Source organism: Crocuta crocuta, unplaced genomic scaffold, assembly GCF_008692635.1.
Source record: "Crocuta crocuta isolate KB4526 unplaced genomic scaffold, BGI_CrCroc_1.0 scaffold102, whole genome shotgun sequence".
NCBI classification, from domain to species: Eukaryota; Metazoa; Chordata; class Mammalia; order Carnivora; family Hyaenidae; genus Crocuta; species Crocuta crocuta.
The window spans coordinates 10,967,855-10,978,819 of record NW_027530019.1 but is presented as its reverse complement, the minus strand read 5'-3'; the positions used below and the strand labels follow the sequence as shown (position 1 = coordinate 10,978,819).

At 36.0% G+C, this 10,965-nt stretch overlaps 1 protein-coding gene across 4 annotated transcripts in view; it reads left to right on the top strand.

Moving 5' to 3' along the window:
• Window positions 1–10,965, top strand: part of SNAP23 (synaptosome associated protein 23) — a 35,727-nt gene that overhangs the window by 9,591 nt on the left and 15,171 nt on the right. For 2 of the 4 annotated variants that reach the window (XM_077764596.1, XM_077764593.1), the window contains exons 2-5: window positions 7,710–7,813; window positions 8,356–8,397; window positions 8,807–8,855; window positions 9,578–9,695. In XM_077764596.1, the coding sequence (XP_077620722.1) occupies window positions 7,757–7,813; window positions 8,356–8,397; window positions 8,807–8,855; window positions 9,578–9,695 (266 nt within the window). In that variant the 5' untranslated portion in view covers window positions 7,710–7,756. Of the gene's footprint in view, window positions 1–2,366; window positions 2,497–2,521; window positions 2,663–7,709; window positions 7,814–8,355; window positions 8,398–8,806; window positions 8,856–9,577; window positions 9,696–10,965 lie in introns of those variants that run through there. The other 2 variants (XM_077764594.1, XM_077764595.1) reach the window with 2 other exon arrangements.

Here is a 10,965-nt window from a genome sequence, read left to right as displayed (position 1 = left end):
ACACTGTTTTTTTTTTTTTTTTTTTTTTTTTTTTTTTTTTTTTTTTAGGAACCACTGTTCTAAGATGTGCTTTCAGTCGAGTTAGACTTGGTACTTGAAAAGGGGAAAGAAAGCAAGGGCTTCATACATATACATTTCTTTGGGTGAAGCTGCTACACATTTGAATGAGTTGACAGTGTATCTCTCTATTCTCCTCTTTTTTAAGATATGTAATAGTAATTGAAAGCCCATACTCTGGATAAGTCTACCTAGATTTGAACCTGGCTCTATGTGACCTTGCAAAAGTTGCTTAACCTCACTGTTACTTAAGTTCCTGCATCTGTAAAATGAGGAATTAAATAGTGCTTGCTATGGACTGAATGTTTGTCTTCCTACCAAAATTCATAGGTTGAAATCTTGATTCCTGGTGTGGTGGCATTATTAGATTGGTCCTTGGGGAGGTGCTTAAGCGGTGAAGGTGGATTCCTTAACAGTGGGATTAGTGCCTTATAAGAGAGGCTCCAGAGAGCTCCCTAGCCCCTTCCATCATGTAAGGCATCAGCTTTGCACCAGAAAGAGGGCCTTCATGAGAACATGACCAGTGCTGGCATGTTGAGCTTAGTCAGACTTAACAGCTTCCAGACCTGTGAGAAATACATTTATTTTGTTAATAAACCACAAAGTCTATGTTTGTTTGTTTTTTATAGCAGCTTCGATGGATTAAGAGAGTGTTGTAAGGATTAAATGAGTGTGTGTGTGTGTGTGTGTGTGTATACACAAAGCTAATGCCCTATGTATGTGTGTATATGTATATACATACATATATATACACACATACATATATATGTATGTGTGTATATATACACACACACACAAAATAACGTGTGTTTTTATTTCTTAGAATAGTGTTCTTGCATGTATAATGGTTTATAAGTATTGTAGTTTTTACTCTGATTCGTCTCAATCCCCTACTCACTATCTAGACTTACAAAATGGTGAGTAAAGATCATTAAAAGTTAGCTGCCATTAAAAAAAAACTTGTGTATATTGAATACTTTTATAATAATTCATAATAAAAAGTTGATAAAGTAGCATATGACCCTTCATGTATTATTCACCCAGCTTCAGCAGTCATGGCCAATCTTGTTTCCTCTGTACTCCCAGCCATTTCCCTACCTCTGAATTATTTTAAAGCACATCCTATAGACTACCTTTTAAATGGCTTCTGATTTCATACATTTTCTTTGAATCCTTGAGAATGCTGATTACTGGTAGGAAGGTTAGAGAAAGAGAATACACTGGAGGTGAGGGGCCATGAGATTGGCTGTATTCCAGGATGACATTGTAAATTCTCTGTTCCAGCAAAGTTCTCTGCCTCTTTGTGAACTCTGTGTTATCCACCTCTTAGTATTTTGCCATGAAAGTACTAAGAACTTACTCAGAGCTCCTTAGAACCCATTTCTTCCACCTAATGTGAATGAAATATGGTTCACAGCCAAACTTTAATCAAGGGACTTTCCTCTAAACATCTGCTAGCAGAATGTTGAGGGCAATTGTTCTGTATCATTTCTATGCCTTTGTCGTTTGGAGTAGTGATCATCTGTGAATGGATGGAAATGTTTTCACAAATATATTTACTGTGAATATGTACCAACAGAAGATTTCTCTCAAGAGAGGCTAAGAATTGATCATTGTGTTTTTGAAATGTGGTCTAAAATTAATTCCTAGTCTTTGTTTTCTCCAGTCTTATAAATCTGTTTGCTTGGTTGTCATAAGGTATCATATTTATAATGAAAAGTGAATGAAATTTAAAAGTAGTATAACTACAATGCAAACTATTTGGTAAATTGGGAAAAGAAGAAAAATAATTCTACCACTACAGCTATTAGTTATATATAGTTTTATGATTTCTTTCTAGACTTATTTATATCCATATTTTTTTCCCTTAGTAATTAGAGCAAGTATTTGACTTTTTTTAAGTCTTACTTTGTTTCCTTTATATACTTCAGCATTTTGCGTGGTTTTGTGTTTGCTCGGCCTTAGCGAGAAAAAAAGCATTTTAGGGCAGTCTTTAATTTTTTAGACATGTAAAGCTATATATATATATATATATATATTTGTCTAGATAAGTACCTATCATCCGGAAACTTGGTTTAATTTAAACCTGTCTAATATCTGTCTTGACATGTGCAGACTCATGACTGGCCTGAAAATAGTTCAGATACATAGCTTGTACAATATTGTCAACTTTAATATTCAAATTTAGCCTTAAAGATGGACCAGTTAGTATTTAGCTGCTATTTTCAATTGCATTTACATTAATGTTACTTATATTTAGCATTGTTTTGCTTTTCTTTTTTTTTTAATATTTTTTTATTTATTTCTAGGAGAGAGAGAGAGACACAGCGTGAGCAGGGGAGGGTCAGAGAGAGAGGGAGACACAGACTCTGAAACAGGCTCCAGGCTCCGAGCTGGCAGTCAGCACAGAGCCCGACGCGGGGCTCGAACCCACGAACCGTGAGATCATGACCTAAGTGAAAGTCGGACGCTTAACCGATAAGCCACCCAGGCGCCCCTGTTTTGCTTTTCTTTGGCCTATTTCTTTCTGCTTCCCTAATAATATTAAAATAGTGGCTAACACTTGAATACCAGCCATGCATCAGACACCAATAATAAGCACTGTGTATGGATCACCTTTTTTTAATCCTCACCAAAAGAGTCTGTTATCTTTATTTTACAAATGCAGAAACTGCGTCTTAGTAGGTTTAGCTAACTTGCCGGAGGGTTATACAATAGGACATTTTCGGGCCAGAGTTTGAATGCTGGAGTTCCTATGCTAGCCTGCTATAAACAAAAATTTCCACTTGATGTAAATACATTGGTTACCATGAAAGTCAAAATATACCAAAAAGAACCACAAATTTTATCATACAATAATAAACCTATATGGATATAACTTGTAGAGCAACTTATATTGTGATTAATTTTAAGAGAAGGAATAAGTCATGAAGCTAACTTGGTAGACTATTTTAATGCAAAATCTTTGCTTCCCAATATAAAATGAATTATTATATAAAATCACTGCTATGTTAGTCTTAGTAGGATACTGAAATTGGTGGTGATTTAGTGTTGTGTGTGGGTACCTGGCTGGTTCAGTTGGAAGAGCCTACAACTCTTGATCTCAGGGTTGAGTCTGAGCCCCAGGTTGGGTGCAGAGATTACTCAAAAATAAAATCTTAAAAAAAAAATAATAATAAAGTGCTATACTTCCATTACTTCCTAATTATCTCTCTCTTTATCAGTGAATACATGGATCTCCTATTGATTCAGTTTTAAGACTTTTTTCTTTATGTTCCTTATTCCCAATAGTATTTTCATTTTCTAAATGAATGTAATTTCAGATTCTTAATTATTTTAAAACAGCTGAAACCGTGATAACTCTTGTCTTTCTAGTTCTTTAATTTTTTTAAGATTTTATTTTTAAGTAATCTCTACACACAATGTGGAACTCACATTTACAACCTCAAGGTCAAGATTCGCGTGCTTTATTGACTGAGCCAGCCAGGCACCCCAGTTCTTCCTATAGTTTAACTGTCTCTGTGTCTGTTGAAGAGTTTTTACGGTTTTATTATATGTATATTATAATGTATATCATATATTTATATTAAGTTTTGAGATGAGCCATTAGGTAGGGTATTTAGTCTATTTTCTGATATTTAGCAGTTCTCATATCATCTGATATTTGTTAAGGGAAGATGCATCCAACAGTAAGACTAGTTACCAGACCATGAGCTGTTTTTGATTTCAGAGTATCCAGACTTGAGTAATAAGTCTGCTCAAAAAGAAAAAAACAAAATGGGGCACCCAGTTAGCTCAGACAATTGAGCATCCGACTCTTGATTCTGGCCCAGGTCATGTATCCCAGGGTCATGGGATTGAGTCCTGTATTGTACTCCTCATTGAGTGTGGAGCTTACTTGAGATTCTCTTTCCCTCTGCCCCTTTCCCTTCTACCCCCCTCTTAGTCTTGCAAGCACTCTCTCTCTCTTAAAAATAATAAATCAGCTCTTTACTGACTCAGTCACCTTGGGCAAATTACTGGAACCTTACATTGCCCATCTATAAAATGGTGTAAGAAAGATAATGATGTATGTAAGTACTTAGCAGGGTATATGGCACATAGTAAGGTACTCAGTGAACATTTCTTCTTCCCTACTCCCTCCAAAGTTTATAAAAAGAAATTAAGGTAAATTAGGAGTCTTCTAGTAAGCCCAAATTAACCATGACAAGGGAGATACAGTGTAAAAGCACTAGGGAAATTCTTGCATTTATCTTTCAAAGGGGCATATACTACACTCAAAATTAGCATAGTATATATTAAGTTCTAGGAACATTGAAAAAATGACACATTTAATTTGTTAGGTTATATAGAAGACTAAGGTTTTTTTATTAAAAAATTTTTTTTATGTTTTATTTTATATTTGAGAGAGAGAAGAGAGAGATAGCACAGGAGGGGCAGAAAGAGAGGAAGACCCAGAATCTGAAGCAGGCTCCAGGCTCTGAGCTGTCAGCACAGAGCCCATTGTGGGGCTCGAACTCACGAACCACAGATCATTACCAAAGTTGGACACTTAACTGACTGAGCCATCCAGGCACCCCTCTAATTCTTTTTATTTTTTTTAAATTTATGTATTTATTTTGAGAGAGAGAGCAGGGGGAAGGGGCAGAGAGAGGGAGAGAGAATCCTAAGCAGGCTTTGCACTGTCAGCATGGAGCCCAACATGGGGCTCAAATTCATGAGCTGTGAGATCATGACTTGAGCTGAAATCAAGAGTTGGTGGCTTAACTGACTAAGCCACCTAGGCACCCCCTCTAATTCTCTTTACTACAACATTCTGAGTAGTATTTTCCTGACTCCATAAGGAAAAACTTCTGGAGATAATAATAAATATGAGTAAAGCTATATAGCTAATTCTGGGTTGCACCCTGCCTGACACTTCTGAGCAGCTTAGTAAAAGTTAAGAAGAAGAGCCTGGGAAGTATCATTGTTTTGTTCTTCCCTTACAATTCTGCTTTGTCTCTCTTACTCCCTTTTACTGTAACCATGTGTTCAGCACCCTCAAGAATCCAGAGTAGAGGCCTTAGGCAGCTGTGTTATGATGTCAGCTTGTCAAACATGTGAGAACTTTATAGAAGTCTTGTTTCTTGTCTTGTGTGCCATCTGTTCAGGGGAAAAAAGAAGTACTAGGCAGCACTTGGAGTTCATTTTCCCCGCCCAGCTGTATTTGCCTGTGTGTGGGTGGGTGGGTGGGTGTGCGCGCGCGCATGCACATGCACACATATTAACACACATATAATTAGAAGGCAGGACTCTTGGAATCTTCTAGTTTGACAGAGGTCAGTTTTACATTCAAGCCTCTCCTTGAACCTACACGGAATTTTGCTTATTTTCACTAGGATAGGAAGATAACAAATACTGTACTTGGCAGGAATCAGGTCCAGTAGTAGAATTATGAAATTATACAGTTTGAGAGATTGGAGCATCATGTGCTCAAAATAACTTCCTACCCATGGGACATTGTATTGGGAAACCTGACTAAGGATGTCACTTCCAGGCACTGCTTGATTAGCACGTATTACTTTTCTTATCACTTTTTGCTCTATTAGGCATTGAGGAGGTATAGACAACTTTGGAGCGTTCTGCCTGGGAAGACCAGGCTTTGAAAGGTATCTTGTTGGGGCTCTGAAAGTAATGGAGAAGCAGCATCAAGTTACCTGGGCAGGCAGGTGGGGTATTGTAGAAATGAAAAGTGTACAAAAATCTGAAGGTGAGAGATTACAAAAACAACTTTTCTTTTCATAATTGTAACTATGAAAGATTGACAGAAGAGAAACTGTAGCATGAACATATCTATGATAAAGTTAAAGGCTCAAACAATTAAAGTAATAAAGTATGTGGTCCTATTTATGCTTCTACCTATGAATGATCAGTTCTTAATTCAAGAAGGACCTTGACCTTGATTGTATATCTTAGTATATGAACCTGTTGCCAGAGCCAGAGTTCTTCAGTGGCAAGCAAGATATGAAATTAAATCTGTAACTTTTGCAGTAATGCTTTTTATTACTAATAATAGTAATTATCTTTTCATGAGCATTAATGGCTTTAACCAAGGTTCGAAATCTTAAACGTAAAACAGCCATGATGTAGTTAATAAATAAACAGGATTAGAAATGCAGTGCCTTTCTGTACTGAGAATATAATATTGTTACTTTTTGTTTTATGAATGCTGCTTCTACTAAGAATGATGGTTAGCTATGGATGTGACAAAAAATTTGTGTGTGACTAGCAAGCCATTCCAGATCATATACTTGTAATGGCAATTTTTGCTTTATGTTTCAAATGGATAATTGCAGGCTTAATGCTACTGGTACATATAGCTTTGTTTCTAAAATCCACTTTAATATTTTGCGAATACACCTTGTTTTTCTGCTTATGTGTTCATTCTGTACACATTCGCTGGAGTACCAACTGTCAGATCCAATATATTAGGTGTTAGAGATAAAATATATATAACAAAATCTCTGCCTTCCAAGGATTTAGTCTAGTATTTTCCTGGTTTACTAGGTTCCCTACTGGTCAGTGAGTATACTCCATGGCAGCGTCCCTCAACTTCAGCACTTTGACATTTGGGGCCAGATAATCATTTGTTGTGAAGGGCTGTCCCTAGGAGCATTATGGGATATTTAGCAGCATCCCTGGCCTCTACCTGCTAGATGCCAGTAACACTACCCATCCCCCTCAGGCCATGACAATCATTACCCTCGTTCCCTGAGGGTAAATTCAGAACTTTATCTGTGTCATTGACATGGAGCTTTGGTAAAGTTTTTTTCAAAAGTATAATAAAAGGAAAAAAACACAAAGCTAACAAATGTAATGGAAAAAAAGCAACATAGAGGTGTCACACAGTACTTATTACTCCATATGACTTTTCAAAGAGGGATGCACAACAGTAGTACTGAATAACACCCAGTAAATGTTTTGTGTTTAATATGAATGTCTATGAATCTTCTCAAAGTTTTGAGTTACTAAGTTACTATGTATAGGAGAAATAATTCTTGTGTTTCTTAGGGACTTCACTAAAACAACAAACAATACAATATAATATTTGGAAAGGGAGAATGCACTATGAAAAATCTATTCTGAGTTCTATGTCAACATTACCTTTTTTTTTGTTAAGAATGAAAATATTTCTTTTTCTCTAATGAGTAGCCTGGACACCTGGCACAGGTCTGGACTGTTTCCTGTGTTCTTCAAGCACATAACTTTGAATTTTGTTATTTTATTAATGGAATATTACCTAACTTAGGCTTTTTCACCTTATTGTTTTTCCATATTCAAATAATGTATGAAGAACATTGTACAACCAAGAATTTTAATAATCTTGTAAAGCTTGTCTTCTAGTATGTGCTCTCAAAGTAGAGAGTCCACTTTCCTCTTTGAAACAGTACTTCACTGAAGTCCTGAAACCTGAGTTTCAGATTCACCTCTGGAACTAATTAGCATTTAGCCGTCTGTTTATCCTTTCTCAGCCATAATTTCTTCACCTGTGATAGCTAGCTAGCTAAAGATACAGATAGGTTATTTTACCCTGTTTCCCAGATAAGTATCCTGAATTCCATAAATCCATACTCTTTGCTCAAACAAACTTTTTTGTATCCCTATTCTTACAGAATATTCACGTTTCAGTTTCTGTGGTTATCGAAAGTTTTAATTCATCATGGATAATCTGTCATCAGAAGAAATTCAGCTGAGAGCCCACCAGGTTACTGATGAGGTAAACATTTTACTTGGAATAAGTAATCCTCTTTCAGCTGAGGGGTGAGAGGACCTTCTTAGAAGTTCATTTTGACCTCCTTCCAGTCACTTTATGTCCAAGGAGGCATTTGCCTCAGAATACCATTGCTGGCTCCTCAGTTTTTTAGCTCACCAAAAGCTAAATAAGTGAAAGCAATTTGTATTATTATTTTTTAAATAGTCATTTTTTAACAATTACTTACAACAAAGATACTCTAGATTTGAGGAACTGAAAACATTTAACAGGATTTTCTGATATCTGTGTAATATACCTTGTTTTCTGCCTACATTAGACTTTTATAAATGCCATTAACTTTACCCTCCACATTTTCTCTTAACGGAGCACCTGGTAGGAAGAAAATAACTAAAATTATAGTACTCAGCTTTCTTTTTTTGTTTTGTTTGTTTGGTTTTGTTTCAAAAGGAGGGATAATATAAAAGTAGAGTAGCATCATGAATATGTGATCAAATTTGGTGGGGGCTACATATTTTAGAATACTAAAACCCTGTATTTTTCCCTAGTCTCTGGAAAGTACAAGGAGAATGCTGGGTTTAGTCATTGAGGTAAGAAATAAACTTTCATCATTAAAGTTAAGTTTAGAAATTGTATAAGAGGGATCTTGATAGCATAAACTGGGATTTGTGTTAAGAGTCAGAAGGATATGCTATCAGTAAGCTTTATTATTTGAAACAGCAGTTGCTGAATTTGTCAAACCAATGGACCTTTTTTGTTTTTCCCATTGACAGTATTAGAATGTTGAGGAAGATTAATTCACGATGAATTAGTGACTTAATTATATTGGGGTGCGGTTATTAGTTAAAGTATGTTGGTTTGGGATATTAGTTTTCTCTGTAGTTCTAATCCTCTGAGAACTTAGGTTTCTAAATGATTCTCTCTTGCTACTAGGCCTCGTAGGCTTTGTTTCTGTTGTTTTTGTTTTGTAGTGCTATCAGCTTTTTTCCCTTCTTTTAGTCTCAGGATGCAGGAATCAAGACTATCACTATGCTGGATGAACAAGGGGGTGAGTTGCAGTCATTGACAGAAACTCTTGATTTGACTTACGATGCCAGAAAGCCTTTTCAAATCAACCATGTCGAAAATTAAGCCTTGGGGAGTGCCTTCTTTGTGTAAGATAAGAGTGATACCTTTACTTTTTTCTGATTTGAAATATGTCGTGTTCATTGCCTATTTGAGGTGGGGACAAAAATGCCCAATTAATTGTATACCAAGTACTTGTCAGGTAGTAGGACTTATTGTGTGCATTTGTCATATGTACATTAGATGCTATGCCATTCTTGCATCATTTTCAGAAATCAAGTTAAGTCCTTAAACAGGTTTAGATTCATGTTGCCACTGAGCAATCTGGCCTAGTTTTTATTAGATTTAGTAATAGTCTTCAAGTTTTGAACTTACCCAGAGATAAAAACACTGGGGATCTGATCTGGTCAAAGTACACTTAATTAGTTTCAGGGATGATCTCTAAACAAACCCTCACATGCTCCTCATATACAAAGGTCTTTAGAACAGATCTTCCCACACTAAGAGGCCAGGTGCCTCAAGATCAGTTTGTGAAAGATTGTTTTCTGTTGGACAGTATGTAGTACCTTCTGGTACCGATAGAGTCACTGGGATGGTGGATTATTGGTGGATTCAAAGTTGAAGTTTGCTCTTCCATAATAATAGTGTTTTCTGGTTGGCACTGTGACTATAATACAAAACATAACTTCCCCAACTTATTCTTAGAACAACTAAACCGCATAGAAGAAGGCATGGACCAAATAAATAAAGACATGAGAGAGGCAGAGAAGACTTTAACAGAACTCAACAAGTGCTGTGGCCTTTGTGTCTGTCCATGTAATAGGTGAGTTGAGANGCGCCCCAATAAGGTCAGAGGCATGATTGGGCCTACATAAGGAACTTTGTGAGATAAATTTAAGCTATTTTTCCTTCAGGCAGATCAAACTTTTCATATAAATGGGCATGTTCACTAAAAACCATGGCCTAAATTGGGTCATTTCTGGGATCAAGTCCCAATTTCATTTTTAAATAAGATATGAAATATAATGCAGGAAATATACATCTGGTTAATATAGAGCAGGATGTAATTAGCGTCTTTTCCTCTCAAATAAGGAGTATTAGCAAAATATATATCTTATGGTAGGCATATGAGGGATTGCCAAGGGAGTAAAGGACTTGGATCCTGTCTTCAAAAGACCTACCTTGTGATTGGACATATGAAGAAGAATAGCAGAGAAGTAAAAAATAAATAATAGTGCTAAATCACATATCAACTAAAGCTAAGGGTACAGAAAATAAAATTTGGTTTGGAGAAATCTTGCAAGAGAGATAGGACTTGAGTTGGAGTCTGTTAGAAGGACTTGGATGGACATGGAACTTGGATGGACATGGAGGCATTTCCTAACGTAAACAGAAGTTATAGAGAAGCTTGACTTAACTGAGGTACATGATTCATATAGAGGAGAAGTGAAAAATAAGGCATAAGTAGGCAGACTAAGGAGTTGATGGATTGGAATGGCAGGTATAACTGCACACTAGGAGACTAGTTAGGAACGTTTTGTATTCTAGGCCTGTTAGGTGAGGCCTTATTAGTGAGATTAGAGAAAAAGTATAAGTCAAAGGGAATTTATTTTAAAGCAAGTGATAATATATTAAACACAAGGGAAAATCAAAGAAGTCTCTGAAGATTTGAAGTTTCTAATAAACTATGAGTTGAAAAGTCTTCAAATTTTTTTGTATGGTATATAAGATTATGCTTGAAAGAAAGAGATTCATTCTCTTTGGTCACTCCATTATGAATATTTAAATTATCTACTTCCTTTTGGTAAACCAAACTCCATGGTGTTGACAAATATTCTATGTATTTCAACGAAGATGAGGTTTTAGCTAAGGCAGGTAACTATTATCTTCCCTTCTTGTTTAACAAAACAACAACCTGAACTTTACTCTTAGTTGAAGTGACAGCATCTGGAGGGTGAATGACCACTCTTACTGCTGAGTGAATTCATTTGCAAAGAGCTTTATAGACATTAGTATTCATCTAGTTGTCTGAGCATTTTTACTTCTCAAAGGAGTTAGGAATGGAGAAACTTTTGTTATATTGTCATACTTTT